Source organism: Nyctereutes procyonoides, unplaced genomic scaffold (genome assembly GCF_905146905.1).
Source record: "Nyctereutes procyonoides isolate TBG_1078 unplaced genomic scaffold, NYPRO_anot_genome, whole genome shotgun sequence".
Lineage (NCBI taxonomy): Eukaryota > Metazoa > Chordata > Mammalia > Carnivora > Canidae > Nyctereutes > Nyctereutes procyonoides.
The window spans coordinates 15789281-15810686 of NW_026575043.1; the positions used below are offsets into that span (position 1 = coordinate 15789281).

The window sequence follows — 21406 nt, forward strand, 5'->3', positions numbered from 1 at the left end:
CCCCCACCCCGGGTCACTCACCGCCCGCATCCCGAGGCCGGGCCCAGGGTGCGCCTGGCCAGGGCGCCGCGCTCAGCCTCCCGCACTTCCCAGGCGGCGCCCGCTGCGCCCACCAGCGCGCACCCGCCCCGGACATCCCCGCAGCCCTCATTAGGCCCCAGGTGGTCGGGCCACCTGGGCGCGCGCGCCTCGGAGCATCTCCTCCGCGGAGGCCGGCGACGCCCTCCTCGCCGCCTCTCGGGAGCTGCTGGCTGCCCGGCGCCCGCTGGAGCTGCGCGGCGGGCTCTGGGCTCTGCACGCCCACACGGGCCAGCCCTTGATTTGTCCCCGGACTGAGCAGTTTGGTATCTGGAATTGTGAGACTCTTTCTGAATTCGCAAAAAAAGATTAAAAATAATAATAACGTGGTGTACTCAAAAACCAAACCAAATTGGGAGAAAAAAAGTCAGTATTTTCATGCATTGCTTGTTTTCTACCTAACTTCTTTTATTTATTTATTTTTAATTTTATTTTTTTCTTTTTTTTTTTCTACCTTCCTGTAACCCGCTGAGAGTGGGTACTAATGGCCAGGTTTTCCGCTAAGTAGCTTTAGGTGACCACAGAGGCAAAAAAAAAAAAAAAAAAAAAAAAAAAAAAAAAAAAAAACAAAAAAAAACAAAAAAAAACACCCCCCCAAAAAAAACAAACTGGACTAGTGTTTTCTTAAAAACAAACAAAACGACCCCTCAGATCCAAATATTCCTTGTGTAAAAATTAATTTGTGTTATAATCACAAGCTATGGGGTATTTCATGGCAAGACATTTACAGAAAATACTTGTTTACATCAAAGCGAGACCCAGTAGAACCAGAATGTCTGCTAGTCCGCTCAGGTCTGTGCACACACCTGCTGGTCCTTCAAAATGATACTTGCTTCAAGATCATCAAATCTGTTTCCTGGCCAATATGATGTAAAATACTTACATTACTTTATTGATCTTCAACTAAGCCTAGCAAATGCAAAGCCTTTGCTTTTGAATTAATGAGCCTTTATTAGACCAAAGTATCAATCAAGTTAGAGCCAGCTGTGAATATAAAGTGTTCTGAATCAATGAAAATACCAGTGCATGAAAAAAAAAAAAAGAATCGTAACCAATAATCAAAATACAGGTTAAATGCATTTGATTTTACAGAATAAGAATATAATATAATCAAGTTACAGTTTTCCTAATAATAGGCAAAAGCTTTACCCTCAATTATTTACAGAATTTTGGGGGAAAACATATCCTTCCAAACTATAGAGTTGCTAATGCATTCAAATCTTCTGGAGAAATGTAAGACAACACCACTACTTACTTATTTTTATTTCCCCATTTTCACTTCGATTACCTTTTTAAATCTATTTTTCTTTAAGTAGGCTCCTCAATATGGGGCTTGAACTCACAATCCTGAGATCAAGATCTGCGCTGAGGGATCCCTAGGTGGCGCAGCGGTTTGGCGCCTGCCTTTGGCCCAGGGCGCGATCCTGGAGACCCGGGATCGAATCCCACGTCGGGCTCCCGGTGCATAGAGCCTGCTTCTCCCTCTGCCTGTGTCTCTGCCCCCCCCCCATCTCTCTGTGACTATCGTAAATAAATAAAAATTAAAAAAAAAAAGATCTGTGCTGAGATGGAGTCAGATGCTCAACGAACTGAGCCTCCTCCCAGGTGCCGCTCAATTAGCTTCTTTTACGAACATATTTTACTGGGACATAATTTTAGAGCAACTTGGGATAAAGATTTTATTTCTTCTGAAACTAAGTACGGTGGTAACTGTATGATATTTCTTTGGCCACCAGAATCCATTTAGGAAAAAAAAAAGTATATGATTCATTGATTTGGCTTTAGCGTTAAGAATTGTATTTGTACGTTTGAAGGGTAAAGACCCTCTAGGAACATTCCAAGATTATAGAGACAAGGAAGATTCTAATAACCTTTACAGTAAAGCCTCGAAATGAACTTCTCTGCCGCGTCCGAGGTGATTTTAAATTATTTTCGAAGTCACGTTAGACCATTTTAAAGTCTACATTATCTCAACTTATCACAATTAACGAAATGTGTATTTGTAAGAGGGAAGCGTGAAGGAGGTTAACGTTTGGAAGACAAACAGCATAAAGAACAACTGAAGGATGGGGAGTGGCCGGATCCTCGGCAGTCGGTTAATATGATGAACCTGCGGGGGCGGGGGGGCAGAGTGGAAGGTCCTTGGTTTCGTCTCCGACAGTCCCGGCGACACGGGAAGAGTGACTTTAATAGGAAACCCTGACCTACAAGACCTTTCTGAAAAGTGAACTTTGGGGGAGGAGAGGCTGAGGGATGAACAAGTACGCTTTCATCTCCGGGGACTTTTGGCCTCTGGTTGGGAGGAGAATTTAGCTCGAAACGAGAGAAAGAAGAAAATTCGTGGCACCGCCCAACGCTGGCATCCCGGTCCCCGAGCATCCGCTGCGCGCGGCTGGCGGCCCTGAACCGCAGCGCCACGGACCCACCGACCGCGCCCTTGACCCGGAGGTCAGGGCACCGCGAGCGTGCGTGGTTACTTAGCCCAGGTTGTGCGTTTGAGGCGCCTCTGCTTTTTCCCAAAGCCTTTGGTCCAATGAGGGGACTGGTCCCAGGAGGTGCTGCTGGCCCGCGCGCCCCGAGCGTGCGGGGGGCGCCCGGCCCAGTGCGCGCGGCCTCGGGGTTTGCGAGGATACAGGTCCGAGCATCCCCCGCCCCTAACCGCGATTGGCCTTGGGGGCGCCTCTTGTCTGCACGGGGCTGGCAACCGAAGCGTGCCCCCCCACACCCCCCTGCAGATCGAAGGCACGGAGAGAAAGAAAAATCTGGAAACGCCCTTCCTCCGCCGCTCAGAGCGGCTACAGAGCGATTTGGGTTATTTCCAACGATTTCTTTTATTGGACGCCTCCAGGTACCCGGGGATCACCCTCAGGAGGCGGATGAACAGACGGAGACGACTGGGTGTGGGTCCCGGGGAATCCGCAGCATCCCGCGCCCCCCTCACCAGGCTCCTCCGGGCTCTAGAAAACTTCCCTAGAAGGAAGGGGGGGGGGTCGCGACAATACTAAAAAATGATCTTTAAAACGTTGTCTCCGGTGGACGGCGACTGAGAACGCGGAGTCCCAGTCCCCTGTTTAAGCGGACAAGGAAACTGAGGCTCAGAGGGAGCCGAGACAGGAGGGGGGGGTGGGGGGGTGGGGGTAGGAGGAGGGAGAGCGCAGTCAGCGACCTGCTGGCGCGCGCAGGCCCCGCCGAGCCCGCCTCCACCCCTCCCGGTCCAGCAACCCTTAGGTAATTTCCATCCCCCCCCCCCGCCGCCTTTCTCCGGGTTCGCTTTCCCGGACTCTAGTCCCACTGGGCCGTGTCCCTGGCGCAGCCCCCGCGGAGCACAGGTGCCCCCAGGCCCGCGAGCTCGCGGGGACCTCTGGCATTCCTTCGGACGACACTCCCCCGCCCCCAGAAGACAAGCAGCACAGGCTTCCGCACACTCCCGACCGCAACCACGGAGCCGAGCGCGGAAGCCCAAGGCCAGCTGCGGGGGGCGCAGGCATCCAGACCCGGGGCGCACCGGCCGGGGTCCTACAGAGCGCGACCGGGAAGGACGATCGCTCTCAGGGCCCTCGGCTGCAAAGCCCGTCTCAACACCTTCCAGGGGATCCCTGGGTCGCTCAGCGGTTCAGCGCCTGCCTTCGATCCTGGAGACCTGGGATCGAGTCCCACGTCGGGCTCCCTGCATGGGGCCTGCTTCTCCCTCCGCCTGTGTCTCTGCTTTTCTCTGTGTGTCTCTCATAAATAAATAAAATCTTAAAAAAGAGAGAGAGAATGTTGTCAGATTCCAGATGATTCTGACTTTAAAAAAAAAATAAAAACGCAATCCGAAACTCCAGAGGCGAGGCGACAGTAGTGGAGGAAGAAGAAGAAAAAAAAAATCCCAACTTAAATGGGACTTTTTAAAAAAGATTTATTTATTTATTAATGAGAGAGACAGAGACAGAGACAGAGACAGAGAGAGAGAGAGAGAGAGAGAGAGAGGCAGAGGCACAGGCTGAGGGAGAAGCAGGCTCCATGCAGGGAGCCCGACGCGGGCCTCGACTCCGGGTCTCCAGGATCGCGCCCTGGGCCGAAGGCAGGGGCTCAACTGCTGGGCGCCCCCAGGAATCCCCCGAGACACTTCAACTCCCCACCCCCACCGTGGCCCCTGGGCCTCTCGGGTCCCCCCCTGAGCCCCCAGTTCCGTCCGGGCGGGGGAGCCGCTGCGAGCGAGGAAAGGCGGGGCAGGGGGAGGCGCGTCTTTATAAACCCGCGCGCCCTGGGCGCCCAGGCTGCGGCCCCCGCGGCGGAGACCCCGGCCCGGGACCCTCGCCCGCCACACCTGGCTTCCTGAATAAATTCTCTCTCTCGGCCTCCCTGCGTGTCTGTCTCCGGCTCTAGCCAGTTCGTTTTTAGAGAGGGCACACAGCACCGCGCACCTGCCGGGGTTTCCCTCCTACCTTCCGGGACCGTGGGCGGCGCGCGCGGGCCAGGTGCGGCGATGCTGGCGGAAGCGGGGCGCAAGGCGGACTGCGCGTGCTCCTACGGGATGGAGCTCACCTGGGACGTCAACGATCCGCAGATGCCTCAGGTGCGTGGACCCGGGGCGCGCGCACCTGGCTCCGTCCCTGCCGAAGAGGCCTGGGAGACAGGCCTCACCGAGGGGAGACACCCCCCGCCCCCCGCAACATGCCTGCGAGCCCTCGACTGTTGGACGCGGCAAAGGGCAGCGTTGGGGGTGGTAATGTGCGTCCCCCAGGTCTCTGCTGGCACTTGTCTGGAACACACCCGTGGCCCCTGGGAACTGCCGATTGGGCCTCACCTGGCCACAGCGGGACGCCAGTCCCTCACTTTTCTTTATCCAAGGTAGAAAGCAGGTGATCCTCGCATCCAAATCTCTGCGGAGGGTGCAGCCAATGTAGATACCACTGCTTCTCCAGACCTGTCAGGCGCGACTATAAATCGCGGTGGCCTGACTCTTAAACAATTAGCATGACTTGGGTGATTTATGCAGATGCCCGTGGCTGCCTGGACGGTCCTGCTAACCAGACCACAGGCGACAAGGGAGCCTCTGGAATCGGGATTTTGGACTGAACTGCTGAGCTTACTTCTCTAACGACAAGGCGATCCCCTCCTTTTAGGGTAATTTTGTTTCCTTTTGTTTGGTTTTCATGGAACAGAGTAGTTTAAAGCCGAGTCCAGGGAAGGAGCTGGACAGTTCCATGCTTGGTGATACCGGTTTGAGGCAAAAACTGAGAAGTGACTTTGAAGTCCTGGGTGTAGGTAGGAGGAGAGAGGAGTGGTTTCCCAAGTATTTGCAAAGGTGGACTTCCAGCAGTGTTGTGGCACAGGGATGACACATGGCATTTATTCAACTTCTACAATGTGCCATATAGATATTCAGGCAGGTAGCCTCTCAGAGATCAGCGCTGTTTGGGACGTACATATGTGCAGGAATTTGTTTTTTTTTTAAGTCTGCTAATTTACAGTCAGCCTGTACCGTTTGTGTGAAAGCAGGGACATAGCACAGCAAGGATGCCACATTCGCTCTGACTTCCGTCCAGAAAATCTTCATGGGAAAATAATCCGATCTTGCCTTTTAAAAAAGAGCCACTTCCAAATAATGGAACGATGGCTCCTCTTTCATGCATTTTCCAGACTTGCGAATGTGCGAATGTAAATTATATGTCCTTTATGAGACAGGTTCTTAAACAGGGGATGTGTGTAATATCTCAAAAGGGCAGGTGCATCGAGAAATAGGAATGGAGAAACAGGATGCTAGCCTTGCTCCCGCTGACTGAAGGAGAAAGAACCAAACTAGCTGAATGACCTTGAGATAATTCCTGAATTTGCCTTAGTTTCAGGCTAAGGTGACCTGTCATCAAGTGGTGGAACTAGATAACAATCTTTAACTATCAGCCAGATTTTCTGTCATGTTCAGTATGTGCATACTTGTCTGCAAGTGCACATGTGCTGACACATTAGGGCAAAAGCAGCCCAATCCCGGAGTCCTCCTTTTTTGTTTGGACTTAAAAATATGGTCTCTGTGGCTTCATTTTCAGTGTCACTGCTTTAGTGGCTGGTATGGGATGTGGGGGGTGATTCTCTACCTTTACAGGGGGATGCTAGTGGAATACTCTCTTCTGGAAAATTGTTTATTTTATGAAGATCCTTAGATTGAAATGTTCACTTTAAAAACAAAGATATTGGCATTAGTATAAACTTAAATAGTAGATCATTATATATTTCTTTTGTGACTTACCTTAAGTCGATATATTAATTTATGGCAATTACAATATTTCTGAGAAAAGGTAAATGAGGCCTGGTAGTAATAACAATGATTTCAGACAATATCCCCATGGTTTTGAAAACTATCCATTTTCCTATTATTCTTAGAATGTATAATACTAGCGATGTATCCAAATCTGAATTGTCAGGCTGAGCATGGTTTTGCTTTGCAAATGTTAGATCTAATTTCCTTGGGATGGTGGGAGGGAGACGAGGTGCAAATGGCTTATTAATGTGCTAATACTCTTCTAAGCCTCCATCACACCAGTAAAGCCAGTGGAACCTGGCTACACCACACTAGAAGGTTGTCTCTCTTAACTCCTGCTTCCTCATCTATGAAATGTGAGGATGGATGCCCATGATGGAAGGTGGTGGGGAGGGTCATAGATACTCCACGATGTGGCTTTGCAGGCTATACTGTCTCTGTGCCAAATACCCAGTTCTGCCATAGACAGAAAATAGCCATAGCCAATATGTAGGCAAGTGTGCATGGCCATGTCCCAATACAACTGTATTTATGGATCTTGAAATTTGAGTTTTATATAATTTCCATGAGTCACGAAATCTAATTCTTTGGATTTTTCCCCAACCATTAAAAAATATAAAAGTCATTCTTGGCTTGTGGATCCTACTAAAACAAGTGACAGGCTGGATTTGGCTCAGGATTCCCTAGCATGCTGACCCCTCCCGTAGCAAGTACCTGCTAAATATTCAGTGCTTAGTAAAGGGCAATTTTTTATTAAACTCCTATATGAGAAAGACATTGCAGATAGATAACGCTTATCATGGGCAAAGACCACCCATGATGGACATTGAAGGAGTGCTCAGTGTTTTAGATACAACTTACTGTTTCAGCCATGTGGCTCTTTGTTGAGGAGAGTGATAATTCATGTTGCTCCAGGGAGGGGTCCAGAGCTCGGCAGTTTCCACTCCATGCTTGGGTTAACCCTGATGGCTATGTTCTTCATCACAGCATCCCTATAAACTTGGAGAGCTAAGTTGGGAGGAGCAAGGGAAGCTGTTCTTGTCTCTCTAATGTTGCCCTGGGTATCACTGCTGATGTAACTGGTAGGTTTGGGGTAGAGGCAAGAACTTCAGGAGAAAAAAGTGCTGGATCAACATGGAGCCATATTTATAGACTGAATTGCATTTCAGTGATAGAGCATTCCAATCACTTTTTGCCTTAGCACTTTGATGCTTAATTTGAAAATGTTTTCATTTTTAATTTAACATTTAAGCCTCCCCAGAAGTGGTATACCATGGTGGTAAGGAAGATGGGCTCTGGAGTCAAACTGCTAGGGCTCAAACCCTAGAGCCAGGTCTCCTAGCTGTGTGTCCTTGGGCAAGTCAATTAACCTCTCTGACCTCCCTATACTATAGGATTAAATATGGATTATAGTACTACTATAATCCTATTGTCTGTGTGAGTTTGGAAGGCTAGATGAACTAGTACATGTACATTTGGAAGCTAAGAGCTTAATAACATCAATGAGTAGCCAGTGGTCAGAATGGCATGCACAGACAAAATGTGATTGGCATAGTTTGTGGGTTTTATGACACTTCTGGAATTAAAAAGAACCAGTTTTTATTCTAACGTGCTTGGGAAAAATTAAAAGCATGATGTGTCAGGTTTGGGTATGGTCAACTCGTCCATCCTTCCTTTCTTATGCTCCCTTCCAGGAGCTGGCCCACTTTGACCACTTCTGCGAGTGGCCGGATGGCTATGTGCGCTTCATCTACCGCAGTGACGAGAAGAAGGCCCAGCGCCATCTGAGCGGCTGGGCCATGCGCAACACCAACAACCACAATGGCCACATCCTCAAGAAGTCGTGCCTGGGCGTGGTGGTGTGTGCCCGGGCCTGCACCCTGCCCGATGGCTCCCGCCTGCAGCTGCGACCTGCCATCTGCGACAAGGCGCGCCTGAAGCAGCAGAGTGAGGGCCCAAGGCCAGGATGGGGTGGGATGACCTTGTAGACTCGAGAGTTCCCTTTTGCCAAGGAATTTCCCTTGCTTCCTTCAAAAGCACCTGGGGTCTGAGTTGTTAGTAATATTGCTCTCCGTCTGGCTTTGCAGAGAAAGCATGCCCCAACTGTCATTCCACTTTGGAGTTGATTCCCTGTCGCGGGCACAGTGGGTATCCTGTGACCAACTTCTGGAGGCTTGATGGCAATGCAATATTTTTTCAAGTAGGTGGGGGCACATGACAATTTGTGGTGGGTATGTTCATCAGGCCACAGGGACCAGACCACCTGCCCTGGACCTTAGGAACTCTGGACTAACCCAAATAGAGCTTTGTGGTCAGAAACCTGGGCTGGGGGACGCCTGGGTGGCTCAGTGGTTAAGTGTCTGCCTTTGGCTCAGGACGTGATCCCAGGGATCGGGATGGAGTCCCACATCGGGCTCCTGCAGAGAGCCTGCTTCTCCCTCTGCCTCTTTCTCTCCCCGTCTCTTATGAATAAATAAATAAAATCTTAAAAGAAAAAAAAAGAAAACTGGGCTGGGGCTCCCAGGGCCTTACTGGGTTCCTAGGAATTAGGTCAGCTTCTGCATGTTCAGTAAGGGTGAGAAATAGTAAACCAAATTAGAGTTATAGCTGAGTTAATACGGGAAAAGGGTTGTTAGGTAATCTTTTAAGATCTCTATTATCAATGTTGTTTTATTTGGTCATTTTTCCCTGTCATGTTGAAAAAACAAAAAACACCTTGAGATCTTGGGAAAGACGATCAATTTTTAACAGACGTCACCAGCTTCCTTCAGCAAAATAAACATATGATTTATTTCCTTATTAATGCAGGCCAAAGGAGTTCACGACCACCCAAGACCAGAGAGCAAATCAGAGACGGAAGCTAGAAGAAGCGCCATCAAGAGACAAATGGCCTCTTTTTACCAACCCCAGAAAAAGAGAATTCGAGAACCAGAGGTAATGGGGAGCTGACATGACACTGTGGTCTGTGTTCATCTCCATCACAAAATACACTGCTAATTATGTAAAATATGAATGCTACAAATTAATTAGGTTTTATTTTATGGGAAAATTATATTTCCAACAAAATGTCATTGAATCCACATTTTGGATAGGGTTTCTAATTTCTTCTTCTTCTTAAAAAAAAGGCAAACTGTCTCTACAGTCAATGATATAGTGAGGATGTGTGCTGACACCCTGACATAAGGGCCAGGTATCCAGTTTTACTAAAAAGAGAAATATGTGCAGACCAACAGTCAGTTAATAGCACATCCTTGAGAGCATCCTTTTATTATTTACACAGAGCAAATAAAACTTCCAGTTGGGGCAACTTGATCCAGTTTGGCTTTAGTCTGGGGATGAGAGAAGCTCGTGTTTGAGCACTTTCTAAGAGTTTCACACATGAAATGGTCACAAAAGCCTTACGAAGAGGTGGCTGTTATTTACATTTTTAAAATTAGGAATCTGAGGTTCAGAAAGGTTAAGTAACTAGTTTGATTAATGAGGGACAGAGTCAGGATTTGAACAGAGTCAGGTCTATGTCAGGCAGGAGCCTGTGTCTCCGTTATTATAAATAGAAATCCATTATTACGATCAGGCACCACAGAGCCATCTGCCACTCAGCCCCAGCCTGCCTGGCTACGGTGGACTCTCTTCATTCGGCAGCATGGTGTTGGTGCCTGAGCAAGCTCAAATGATGCAGCCCTTGGACCACGTGCCCAAAGCATGTACCTGAGTGGTGCAGTGCTCACAACACACAACTGGCCAACTGGAAGTTTGTTTTCACTTGGTTGGTTGGCCACTGTTCCAGATGAGGGTGACTGTGTAATTTACATTTCTGTTGACCAAAAAAAAAAAAATTTTTTTTTATATCATTTTTTTAGGCCGGAGAGAATCAAGACAACAGTGGACATTTCAGCAACATACCTCCCTTGGAAAATCCAGAAGAGTTTGATATAATTACTGACACTGGCTTCCCTATTTCAGGGCAGCCTTGCTTTTCCTTCCCAAACTCCGATGCTTACAAAGCTACCTGTGACCTAGCCACCTTTCAGGGAGACGTAATGCCACCCTTTCAGAAATATCCAAACCCAAGAATTTTTTTGCCTAGGCCACCTTGCAGCTATGAATTGGCAGCTCCTCATTACACAAATTCAAGCCCACATCCCACCCTTTATAGGAATTCTAGCAATGTCCCTAATGATACAGACTGGGTTCATCTGAATGCACTACAATACGTCAATTCATACGGCAGCTTTGAGAGAAGCTTTGATTTCACCAGTAAACAACATGGCTGGAAACCAGCTCTTGGAAAACCTGGAACTGGGGAGAGGACTGACCATGGACAGTTCCAGGCCGTGGCCACTCACCCTTATTATAACACAGAGCTCCCCTGCAGGTACCTCGCAGCTGCCCCAGCAGGTGCTCCAGCACTGCAGACAGTGATCACCACCACCACCAAGGTGTCCTACCAGGCGTACCAGCCCCCGGCTCTGAAATACTGTGACAATGTACAGGAAGCGAAGAGCCTTTCAGGGTGTAATTATGCTTCTGAAAACATCCCCATGTCCATCTACCCAGAAGTCTTGGACTTCCCAACCACAGTAGCCAGGGCAGCCTCGCCAGCAGGGTCATTGCCTTTGAAAATTCCAGGTGATTGCAGAGCCATCAGACCCACTTTGGCCTTTCCTCAAGAGTCCGCTCCCCCTAGGACAGACGGAGCAGAGATTTGGGATGTGTGTCCATCTAGGTTGGGGTCTGCAATCAATTATTCAGATGGGGTCAGTCCATTCTTTAGCTACGACAGTGAGGACTATTGAACAGCAATCCTGGCCACAGCATAATATCGGTGTCCATGTGTGCAGTGAAATGTGGAATAGGAGCTATCTCTTGTTTGAGTTGGGAGATTGATCTAGCAGACATAAATAATAATAATGCTGATCAGTTGAGAAAATTATGGGTTGGAAATGTTTAGATAGTATAGGGAAAGTTGTGCACAGCACTATAAAACCTACCACGCTACAGGGGTGCCTTGGGTGGCTCAATCACGTAAGCCTCCAGCTTGATTTTGGTTCAGGTCGTGATCTCAGGGTCATGAGATCAAGCCCTGTGTCAGGCTCCACTCTCGGGGCAGAGTCTGCTTGAGATTCTCTCTCTCCCTCTTCCTCTGCCTCTCCTGCACCCCAGGCTCATTCACTGGCTTTTAAAGAAATAAATAAATAATAAACAAATAAATAAATAAATAATCTTCAGAATAAAAAAGAAACCTACCACACTACATAGATTTAGGTCTGAAATGTGACTCCCGCAAATGAACAAATAAGCAGATTGGATACCATGATGATTAATAATCTAAATTCACTGGAGTAGAAGCCATGAATCCTGGTTCTCATTCTAAGCCCTTTCCCATTTGACCATAGGTAATTTCATATATCCTTATCTGGCACTTGGGGGTTGTCAAAATAGTTTCCAGAAGAAATCTTGACAATCTTATCTCCTGAGTTGTTTCTTAAAATGTTTATTTAGCATTTACACTCTATTAAAAGAGCTTCAGGAAATATATTTAATCATTTTATCTCCAAGTATATATCTACAACTTTTTAAAAATCTGCAATATTGCAATGATAACGTGCAATTGTTTTTAAGAGAATTTTGTTTGCCAGTATCAGCTGAATAGCTTTTCTTAACATCGATGAATGTTTTCATAACAGAAAGAGCCTAACTATGATGTGTATTTAATGGATTATTATTGTGCTAAAATTTGTTTTTTTCTGATTAAGTTTCGGAATTAGAATTGAGATGTTTTATTCAAATGCAGCTTTACTGTTCTTTTACTACTCCTTATAAATGTCATTGATAATATTTGATTGAATGTAATAAAGAAGTTTTAAGGTAATGTTGATGCTGGCGTTATTTCAAAATGAAAATAGGAAAAAAAATATTGTTCATATTATCACCTGGGAAACAGTTTCTATAATATACAAAAACATATTGGTTCATTTAACAGTTTTATAGTTTATTTCTTTTTATCCTTTTGTATCTTTTGACCCCCTTCACCCATTTTGCTCACTCCTCCTCCCCCACCTCTGGCAACCACCAATCTGTTTTCTGTATCTATGAACTCTATTTTTTGTTATTTTAGATTCCACATGTAAGTGAAATCATATGGTATTTGTCTTTCCCTGTCTGACTTCTCACTTTGTATAATGCCCCCAAGGTCTATCCATGTTGTCACAATAGAAGACTTCATTCCTTTTCGTGGTTAAATAATATTCCAATATATCTATATGCCATATTTTCTTTATTCACTCATCCATAGGTAGACAACTATTAGGTTGTTTCTGTGTCTTTGCTATTGTCAATGATGCTACTATTTACGTGAGGGTGCATATAGCTTTTCAATTTTGTATTTTCATTTTCTTAGTATAGATATACCTAGCAGAGGAATTGCTGGATCACATGGTAGTTCTGTTTTTAATTTTTTGAGGAAACTCCATGCTGTTTTCCATAGTAATTATACCAATTTCCATTCCCACCAACAGTGCACAAGGAAGGGTTCCCTTTTCTTCACATCCTCGCCAGCACTAATTTCTTGTCTTCTTAATAATAGCCATTCTATGATGTGATGAGCACTGGGTGTTATACTATATGTTAGAAAACTGAATTTAAATAAAAAAATAATAGCCATTCTAAAGGTGTGAGGTGATTTCTCACTGTGATTTAGACTTGTATTGCCCTGATGATGGGTGATGCTGAGCATCTTTTCATATACCTATTGATCATTTGTGCATCTTCTTTAAAAATGTCTATTCAGATCATCTGCCCATTTTTTAATTGGATTGCTTTTTGCTATTGAATTGTATGAGTTTTTTTATGTGCCTTGGATATTAACCCCTTATTAGATATATGATTTGTAAACATTCTCTCCCATTCAGTAAATTACCTTTTCCTTATGTTAATGATTTCCTTCTCTGTCCAAAAACCTTTTAGTTTGATGTCATTTGACTCACTTATTTTTGCTTTTGGTATCAAATCCAAACAATCACCAAGACCAATATTAAGGAGTTTATTGTTTGTTTTCTTCTAGGAATTTTATGGTTTCAGGTCTTATATTTAAATTCTTAATCCACTTTAATTTTTAAGTATGGTGTAAGACAGTGGCCCAGTTTCATTCTTTTGCATGTAGCTATCCAAGTGCCATTTATTGAAGAGACTGTCCTTTCCTCATTGTATATTTTTGGCTCTCCTCTGTTATAAATTAATTGCCCATATATCTATGGATTATTTCTAGGCTCTCTGTTCTGTTCCATTGATTTATGTGTCTGCTTTTTATGCCAACACCATACTGTTTGTTTACTACAGCTTTGGAATATAGTTTGAAGTCAGAGAGCACAATGCCTTCAGCTTTGTTCTTCTTTTTCAAGATTGCTTTGGCTTTTGGAGTCTTTTTGTGATTCCACACAAATTTTAGAGTTGTTTTTTCTATTTCTGTGGAAAACACCAGTGGAATGTTGGTGGGAATTTTGCATTGAATTTGTAAATTGCTTTGAGTAATGTGGATATTTTAACAATATAAATTCTTCTGATCCATGAGTTTGGGATATCCATTTATTTGTATCTTATTTAATTTCTTTGATTAATGTCTTATAGTTTTCAGTGTGCAGGTCAGGTCTTTCACTTTCTCAGTTAAACTTATTTCTAGATGGGGCATCTGGGTGGCTCAGTGATTGAGCATCTGCTTTCGTTCAGGTTGTGATCCCGGGGTCCTGGGATCAAGTCCCACATCAGGCTCCCCACAGGCTCCCCTCTGCCTGGTCTCTGCCCCTCTGTGTCTCTCATGAATAAATAAATAAAATCCTTTAAAAATTATTTCTAGGTATTTGTGGGGTTTTTAAAAAAGAATTCTTTGCTATACTAGTAACCAAAAACATATTCAAAACATTCAGAGTGCATGGATGTGCACACACAATTTTTGTACAGTTCCCAATACTTACTAAAATCATTCCATTTTCAAATTAGTACAAAGTACATAATTTTTTTTGAGAATGGAGTATTCTATTCACATATAATACTCAATTTGCATAACTAAATGGCAGTAAGTCAGATAGATGCCATTTTAAATTACTGAGTGTTATATATTTTTTACCTGACTCATAAAACCCTAATACCCTGATGTAATAAATACATAGAGTCCTAGCCTCGATATTAAATGAATATGAGTACACTCCTGTGATTCCCTAGCCAACTCTTTCTCCAAGGAAAGGATGCCTAGCACACTCACAGACTACTTCTGTTGACTGAACACACAGCTTATAAGGTCTAACATTTATATGGCACTTGCAGGGGCCAGACACAGTTCTAAGCTCTGAACATATGCTAATGCTTTTAATCCTCACAGCAGTTCTCTGAGCTACCAGAGACCTGCAGTGACTGACATGTAAATAGCAGCTAGAACTTGAATTCAGAGCACCTCCTACACTCTTAACCACCACATGTTAGCTTTGACTATAGCTATTTATCAGTGAAATTCCATTTGTACTTAGCACATGTGTACTTGGCACCAAGCAGGGAGCTTGACTACTTCTAAGTATTTATGCCCAACACAGGACCTGAGGCATCCACATAAGACAAGTAGAAAGGGGCAGGGCAGGGAAGGGAGTGAACACACTCAGGGTGGAGGCCCTGAAGCAAACATTTCCTAAAGTGTGGTTAAAGGATACCCTGGTTACAGGGTGATTCTAAATAGTCTGCAGATATTTTATGTGAATAGTTGCAGATTTATTTTAATGTGTAAAGGAAAAGATATAAGTAACACATCAAGCCTATGATTTTAAAATATTTTTGCCTAGACAAAGCAAGATAGTATGGGGGTGTGGGTTGGTTGGTTTGTTTGAAGGCAAGGCAACTTATGATGAAATATTATGCAACCAACAGTACAGATGTTGCAAAGAAATGCTGAACAATGATTAAAATGGTTCAAAATGGGTGAGAACTACGAACTAGTGAGACACATTTCTCTGGAACAAGGGGACAGTTGGTGGCTCAGGTAGAAGGGGTAAAAGGTGATGACAATGAGACTGTATAAAGCTGGGGCCAATGGAGAAAAACAAACATATATGAGATTTTTAGCATCTGGAAGTTTAATCACAGGGCTGAAGGGTCTAGACAGTGGGTAATACTCAGGAGCCAAGATGTGGGAGTTTATCCCAGGAGAGGTGGGTGAAGAAATATACCTCAAGTGTCAGCCAGGGCGCCCCAGCCATGCTATCCTCCAAGGAACCAGGTTATGGAGCAGGGTGGCTGTGTAGCACAGATCAGTTCTTGGGAACAGGGCCAACTGAGGAAGGCATGGGAGGGTTTACACTCTGGATCATATCTAATGCTCAGAAAAACTGATTGGTTAAGGGAGCAACAAGTTTTGTGGAAAATGCATGGAAGTAGGAAACTTACAAAGGCCTAGTTGTCATCCTGTTATTAACATGAAATATTAATTATGAAGAATGCTACTTATTAATAACTCTTTGCTTACTAATTTATTATTAGCTTTCAACTATGGGGAGTGTAAGTTAGAGCATCCAAGGTTTCTGACATACTTTGCTCTGCTCATCTGATGAACTGGCAAGGGCCCAGGCCTGGAGGTAGACCCACGACAATGGTGGCTGCTGAGGGCAGAGGGAAATAAAGCAAAGGAGGTCAGGCTGGACTGGTAGCTGACATTTTGGTCAAGGCAGATGACCACAAGTGACTTCACCTGTGCCAAGGGACACTAAACAGAAACACAAGTTATGCACTTGTTAGTCATTCTTTCCTCCTCATGAATTGTGCAGAGTCGGCAAGTGGACTCACCTGGAAGAGTGTTGAATCTACCCTCCGACAGTTTCAATGGAATATTTGTCAGAAAAGCTAATGGGCTTTTAATTAATGAAAAGTCTTACAAATAATTAAATTAAAAGTCTTATAAAACTCTATTAGCTAATCTGTGAGACGTTGCACTAAGAACATCATGGCAAATAGAACTCCCAGCTGACGAAATGATTTGAAAAAGTCTCAAAAAAAAAAAAAAAAAAGAAAGAAAAAAAGAAAAACAGTCTCTCACTGCGTCCACTCCCCTTCTTTGCTCCACAACTTTCCTCTGTGATTTGCAACTGTGGCTACACATTAGAACCTCCTGGGCAGCGTTAACAGTCCTAGCATACAGGATGCACCTCAGACCAATTAAATCAGAATCTATGGGGTTGAGACCCAGCCAGCATAAGTTAAAGCTTCCCAGATGATTCCAAAGTGCAACCAGTGTCTACAACTTGCCAGAATAGTCCTGAAAACCTCTTTCATGTTTAAGGAGTTCTAGAAAGCCGAAAGCAATATGGTCTTGTGGAGACTTGAAAGAAAGACAGTATTCCCAGTGTAATTAATCTTTATTATCTCTGACTTTTCCCTGGATGCTATTGTTGTGTTCATTTAATGAAAAAGGGAAGAAGGGCAGCCCCAGTAGCACAGCGGTTTGGCGCCGCCTGCAGCCTGGGGTGTGGTCCTGGAGACCCGGATCGGGTCCCACATCGGGCTCCCTGCGTGGAGCCTGCTTCTCCCTCTACCTATGTCTCTGCCTCTCTCTCTCTGTGTCTATGAATAAATAAATAAAATCTTAAAAAAAAAAGGGAAGAAGGTGGTAGGGAGCCAAGTCATCATCCACTTGTTGCTATTTAAAATACAAATTAAAAATTGGATTTTGGAAACAATAAAATGAGATATGATACCCTGCATATAAGTCAAAGCATGAGCTCATTCATTCATTCAACAAATTTTTATCGAGTTCCACTATGCATCACTAATGTGCTAGTATTAGATATACGTGGGGAGTTACATCGAGGCCTCTGCCCTCTTAGAGCTCATAGGCTCGTGGGCTATACAGACATTAAGGAGACAAGCATACAATGTGAAGGAGGAAACAGTCTCTATGCTGACATGGAGCATAAAGAAATGGAAGTGAACCCATTGGGATAAGTGGTTAGGGGAGATCTCCCTACAGTTCTGAGTTAAGAGCCAAAAGGTAAGAAAAGGCTGCCCAGGTCAACAGCTGGGGAAGAGACTGCAGATGAGAAATAGCAAGTGCAAAGGCCCTCGGGTAGCAGAGCACACACGATCCCAGAAAGTCTAGTGCAATGGGACAAGAAGAAACACAGTATAAGATGGGTTGGAAGGGAAAGCAGGGTCCAGATTCTTGAAGTCCAAAACAAGGAATTGACATTTTATTCTAAAAGCAATGGCAAAACATGCAAGAATCATTAGCAGGAAAGTGACATGATCTAACTCATGTTTTGAGAGAATTATGTTGAAACTATGTATATAATGGGCTGAAAGGGGGTTCCAGAGGCAGATAGACTATTGCAAGTCACCCACTCATGACATAATGACAGTTTAGATTAGGTGGTAGTGGTGGAGATGAAAGGACGTGGACAGATCCAAAATGCAGGTTGGAGGTAGAATCAATGGAAGTTACTTACAGTTTGGATGTGAGATAGTAAGGAAAAGGAAAAAAAATCAAGAGCAGCTCTCATTTTCTAGGTTCAACAAGCCAAGTGGCTGGTGGTACCACTCTCTGAATCATGGCAGCTGAGAAAAGAACAGTTATGAATCAGTCAGTACCTGTGAGTCATCTGAATTATCAGATGAATATAACCCTCTGTGGGGAGATCTGAACTACAGATAAAACCGAGGAAATCATAAGTCTAAAGCTATTTTTTAATAGCTCACCTTGCAAGATAGCCTGGAGTTGTGTTGTCCAATATGGTAGTAACTGGCTTTATGTGGCCACATAAGTTAATTAAATAAAATGAAAAATTCAGCTCCTGAGTCATACTAACCACATTTCCTCAGTAGCCACGTGTAGCTTGTGGCTGCTGAACTGATAAATGCATATATAGAATACTTCCATCCTCACAGAAATTTCTATTGGACAGTTTGGTACAGAAGGAGGAACGTTCTATAGACCGTAAGAAATTCCCCCACTTGTAGTTAGAGTAGGAGAGTCTGGCAGAGGAAAGAGAATGAATGGTCAGATAGGTAGAAGAGCAGGAGAGCAGAGGGGGTCACAGAAGTCAAGGATGAGGGCAGAAAAGTGTCCATTGGATCTGACAACGTGGAAATCACCACTGACCATGACAACAGCCATTTCTGGGGTGTGATGGGGCTCCACGGGGTGGATTGCAATGGGCTGTGAGCCAATGAGATGAAAGGAGCCAGACACAACATGTCTATTCCATGCATCATATGGAGTTGATTTCACAGTGTAAATAAAAGCCAATGTATTTTATTAAAAGCTATATTGAGAGGTGCCTGGGTGGCTCAGTTAAGCATCCGACTCTTAGTTTCTGTTCATGTCATGATCTCAGGGTTGTGAGATCAGGCCCCATGTTGGGTTTCCTGCTCAGTGCAGAGTCTGCTCATCCCTCTCCTCTCTCTTCTCCTCTCTCTCTCTCTTTCTCTCAAGTAAATAAAAAAAAATTAAAAATTTTAAAAAGGAAAAATTTAAAAATGCTATATTGATAGCTTGAAATTTCTTCCAGAAAAATTTGCCTTGCTGATAGTGTTGCCAAAGTTAACAAATAATATAAAAGATTTCCTGTCACATTCAAAATAAATAACAAGTATATATATAAATATATATGTATATATTTTAAAGATTTTGTTTATTTATTCATGAGACACACACACACACACAGGCAGAGACAGAGGCAAAGGGAGAAGCAAGCTCCATGCAGGGAGCCCGATGTGGGACTCGATCCTGGGATGGGGATCAGGCCCTGAGCCGAAGGCAGATGCTCAACCGCTGAGCCACCCAGGTGCCCCACAAGTATATTTTGAGCAAAAGTATATCCCAAATATTGCATGGACCTACAGGGAATATTCATTGTTTATCTAAAATTCAAATTTAACTGGGTATCCTTTATCTGGCACTCCTACTTAGTGGGGATATTATCATTTCATTCTTGTTCAAAATATGGTAAATGAGATTTGACGAACTAGGGTATTAAAAATGTCTTTACAGGGGCACCTGAGTGGCTCAGTTGGTTATGATTCTGGGGTCCTAGGATAGAGACCCTTGTCGAGCTCCCTGCTCAGTAGGGGGCCTGCTTCTCCCTCTCCCTCTGCCTGCTGCTCCTCCTGCTGTACTCTCTCTCTCAAATAAAAAAAAAGTTCTCTCTCAAATAAATAAATAAATAAATAAATAAATAAATAAATAAAATATTAAAAAAAAATAAAAGTGCCTTTACATAAAATGATTTGGTTGTTAAACTTCTATAAGAAAAAAATTATTTTCACTGTGTAGTCTACTCAGTGGAAGAGAAAATATTTTTATCATTTTTTAAAGCATAAATATCACAGATAAATTTAGCAAACACTTCAAAAACCGAAAAATCACCCTATAGCATTTCTATTTACAAACCACACAGAACAGACAACCAGGACACCCACCACTAACCTCTTCCACTGGCAGTCACCCTATTTATTCGTATTTCCATGCCACTTGGTTAAAGCAAAAGAAATATATTCTTTTTTTTTTAAATATATTCTTATCCTACAACAGTAATGGATTTTCCATTAATCAGCCCATTAGAGTTGGATCTTCGGATCCACTCTCAGACAGCTGAGCTGCCCATATAATGCTGTGTTTTACGGTTTGTCTGAAACATCTTTTGAAACATGAGGCATTCTGGGGCTGCAGGAGTAGGGAGAAGAGGTTGAAGCAGCCCCTCTCTGACTGTAGCCACCTGTGACCCTCCTGACTGATGTACCAGAAGGACACTACTGAGTAAAAATGCCACCTGGCTGTCTACAGAGACCTCTGCATGAAGAAAAATAAACATTCTCTTTTGTAATGCTTCTTAAGGGTGAGGTTTAAAAACCCCAATTGAAAAAGCCTTCTGTCCCCAGATGGCCCATTCAATAGGCTATATTACTGATCCAGGTTTCCACAAGCCACCTGAATTCCTTTTCTTAACCACGCTAAGCACTATGCTTTTAAAGATCATTTCTGGCTATTGCCAAGAGGTAGCAATAAAACCCCTTAAGTCAAGGACACCCAGAATTACGACACCAGGAAGGGATGTACAAGTCATCTATGGAAGTCTCTGTCTTCAGGCTTAAGTGCTAGCTCCAAACAAAGACCCATCCATTTCTGCTTTGGGTGTTACTGTCCATGTTGCAAGAATATCACAATTCATCATGGAATTCTAACAGGGTCTTTTAAGATAAAGATACATACAACCTTACATTTTGATTTTATGATTTAAAAAAAATCAAGTTCATCTTAGAGAACATATTTGAAAAAAATTGTGACATATTCAACGAAATATATTCATTCACCAGCCATATGCTAAGTGCTCAGTATAGGAATTATACAAAAAAGCACAAAATGTGGTCTCTGCTGTCAAGAGATTTCTAGTAAGCAAGAGAAATAAGACATGCTAAAAAGCATGCTATGTAGTGATGAAGGCTACATGATCACATGCATTATAATATTTTGGAAATTTAAAAATATAATGATGTTTCTAAGAATTCTCCCTTGCTAATTTTAGAATGGACATCCACTGAACACCCACCCCTGAATGAGGCTGAGACACTTGAGAACTTGTGTTGCAAAAAGCAGAAGAGAATGGAGAACACTAAAGGCTGCCCGTGGTCAGTCTGCAAGTAGAGGAGAGCTTCTCAACTACGCTGTTAGATTTGGCTAAGGAGATCTTAGCCTGCTGCCTGTGTGCCAGAGTCTTACACAGCTACAGTAAACAGCCCGCCTCTACTTCCAGGTGGACAAGATGAGCCTGGGGCATTTTGTGGTGGTAGAAGGTAAGTGCTAAACAAACAAAGAAAAACAAAACTCCACAACAATGGGATCATGTCAAATGGTCACAAAAATCAACTGAAAGAAGTCCCAATGGCCAAAGCTGGAATTGTTTTTTTTAAATAGTCTTGTATTATACAAAATATTTTTAAAAATCTATGAATCCATCCTGATATAAATATACGATTGAATAAACAAATTAACAAATGGGGGAGAAGAGACAAATGTTCAGAATAATTCCAAATAATTTATGTAGATATGTATGTGCTATT

General features: G+C 43.8%; 2 protein-coding genes across 2 annotated transcripts in view; one reads left to right on the top strand and one right to left on the bottom strand.

Annotated features, from left to right (window-relative positions):
• The window catches only part of SYCP2L (synaptonemal complex protein 2 like), a 109343-nt gene extending 105777 nt beyond the window's left edge, over window positions 1-3566 (bottom strand). The window contains exons 1-4 of the mRNA XM_055322654.1: window positions 3371-3566; window positions 2902-3048; window positions 2344-2807; window positions 22-368 (exon numbers count right to left, since the gene is read on the bottom strand). Coding sequence (XP_055178629.1) covers window positions 22-368; window positions 2344-2807; window positions 2902-3048; window positions 3371-3566 — 1154 coding nt within the window. The remainder of the gene's footprint in view (window positions 1-21; window positions 369-2343; window positions 2808-2901; window positions 3049-3370) is intronic.
• Window positions 3567-4546: 980 nt separating this feature from the next.
• GCM2 (glial cells missing transcription factor 2) lies at window positions 4547-11115 on the top strand. The gene is made up of 5 exons (XM_055323409.1): window positions 4547-4636; window positions 8014-8266; window positions 8407-8519; window positions 9128-9253; window positions 10180-11115. Exons 1-5 carry the CDS (start codon window positions 4547-4549, stop codon window positions 11113-11115), a joined length of 1518 nt encoding a protein of 505 aa, XP_055179384.1.
• The last annotated feature ends 10291 nt before the right edge of the window (window positions 11116-21406 follow it).

Coding starts and splice junctions, on each gene's coding strand:
- GCM2 (XM_055323409.1), top strand. CDS start 4,547: ATGCTGGCGGAAGCGGGGCGCAAGGCGGACTGCGCGTGCTCCTACGGG. Junction 4,637..8,013: donor ACGATCCGCAGATGCCTCAG/GTGCGTGGACCC, acceptor GCTCCCTTCCAG/GAGCTGGCCCACTTTGACCA. Junction 8,267..8,406: donor GGCGCGCCTGAAGCAGCAGA/GTGAGGGCCCAA, acceptor CTGGCTTTGCAG/AGAAAGCATGCCCCAACTGT.